The 1,140-nt window shown below is 39.6% G+C and overlaps 1 protein-coding gene across 1 annotated transcript in view; it reads right to left on the bottom strand.

Moving 5' to 3' along the window:
* Positions 1 to 1,140, bottom strand: part of PRKCI (protein kinase C, iota) — an 84,149-nt gene that overhangs the window by 43,808 nt on the left and 39,201 nt on the right. The window contains exon 3 of the mRNA XM_011994352.1: positions 812 to 901. Coding sequence (XP_011849742.1) covers positions 812 to 901 — 90 coding nt within the window. The remainder of the gene's footprint in view (positions 1 to 811; positions 902 to 1,140) is intronic.

Below are 1,140 nucleotides of genomic sequence, written 5' to 3' on the forward strand. Positions count from 1 at the left end.
GATCCACCTGCCTCGGCCTCCCAAAGTGCTGGGATTACAGGCGTGAGCCACCACACCCGGCAAGGTTGCTGAGGTTTAAACATACTAATGCCTCTAAAGCATCACGTAAATGGGCCAGGTGCAGTGGCTCATGCCTGTAATCTCAGTGCTTTGGGAGACTAAGGCAGGCGGCTCTCTTGAGGCAAGGAGTTCGAGACCAGCCTTGCCAACATGGTGAAACCCTGTCTCTACTACAAATACAAAAATTAGCCAGCCATGGTGGTGCACACCTGTAATCCCAGCTACTTGGGAGGCTGAGGCGCACTTGAACTCGGGAGGCAGAGGTTGCAGTGGGCTGAGATCATGCCACTGCACTCCAGCCTGGGTGACAGTGAGACTCTGTCCCAAAAATAAATATAGGAATCATGTAAATAGTTTCACTATTAACCTTTAAGCAAAAGAAAGGATATTAAGCTACCTTACCTTTGGAGGTCACTATTTGTATACATCATAAAATTTCAAGTAGATGACTTAGATTCCCTAGACTCTCAATTTTTAACTTACATCATAAACTTGCTATGATACACTAAGAAATCACATTTTAATATCCAACGAGACATACAGAGATCACAAAATTCCCCAGACTGTAAGAAGCAGATTAATTTTACCTTCTATAGCATGTGAGAAACTACTAAATAAGGACAATTACTTAGGCATGAGTCACAGAGACTGAGAAAATGACATTGAGATTATGTTTCAAAATGGTCAAGAATAAAGAGTGATTTCAAAGAAATTATCACTCTGGACAAGTATGAAATGACTACTCTCTTACCATGAATCAAGAGTTCAGAATCCTTGTTTAGCTCATAAAGTCTAAAGGCTTCTTCTAACTCCAACTGAGATGATACGGTACACGGGTCTCCTAAAAAATACAAAGGTAAAGTAATGGTCACTTTAAAACCCCTAAATGTGATGATTACTAAACAAATTTCATAATGTAAATTTTGAGAAAAAATAAACTCATATTTATAAACATAAATATGTGACAAGGACAAATATTTATTTTTTATTATTATTATTATTATTATTAGGAGATGGAGTTTTGCTCTTGTCGCCCAGGCTGGAGTGCAGTGGCATGATCCTGGCTCACTGCAACCTCTG

Source organism: Mandrillus leucophaeus, unplaced genomic scaffold, assembly GCF_000951045.1.
Source record: "Mandrillus leucophaeus isolate KB7577 unplaced genomic scaffold, Mleu.le_1.0 Scaffold452, whole genome shotgun sequence".
Taxonomy (NCBI): domain Eukaryota; kingdom Metazoa; phylum Chordata; class Mammalia; order Primates; family Cercopithecidae; genus Mandrillus; species Mandrillus leucophaeus.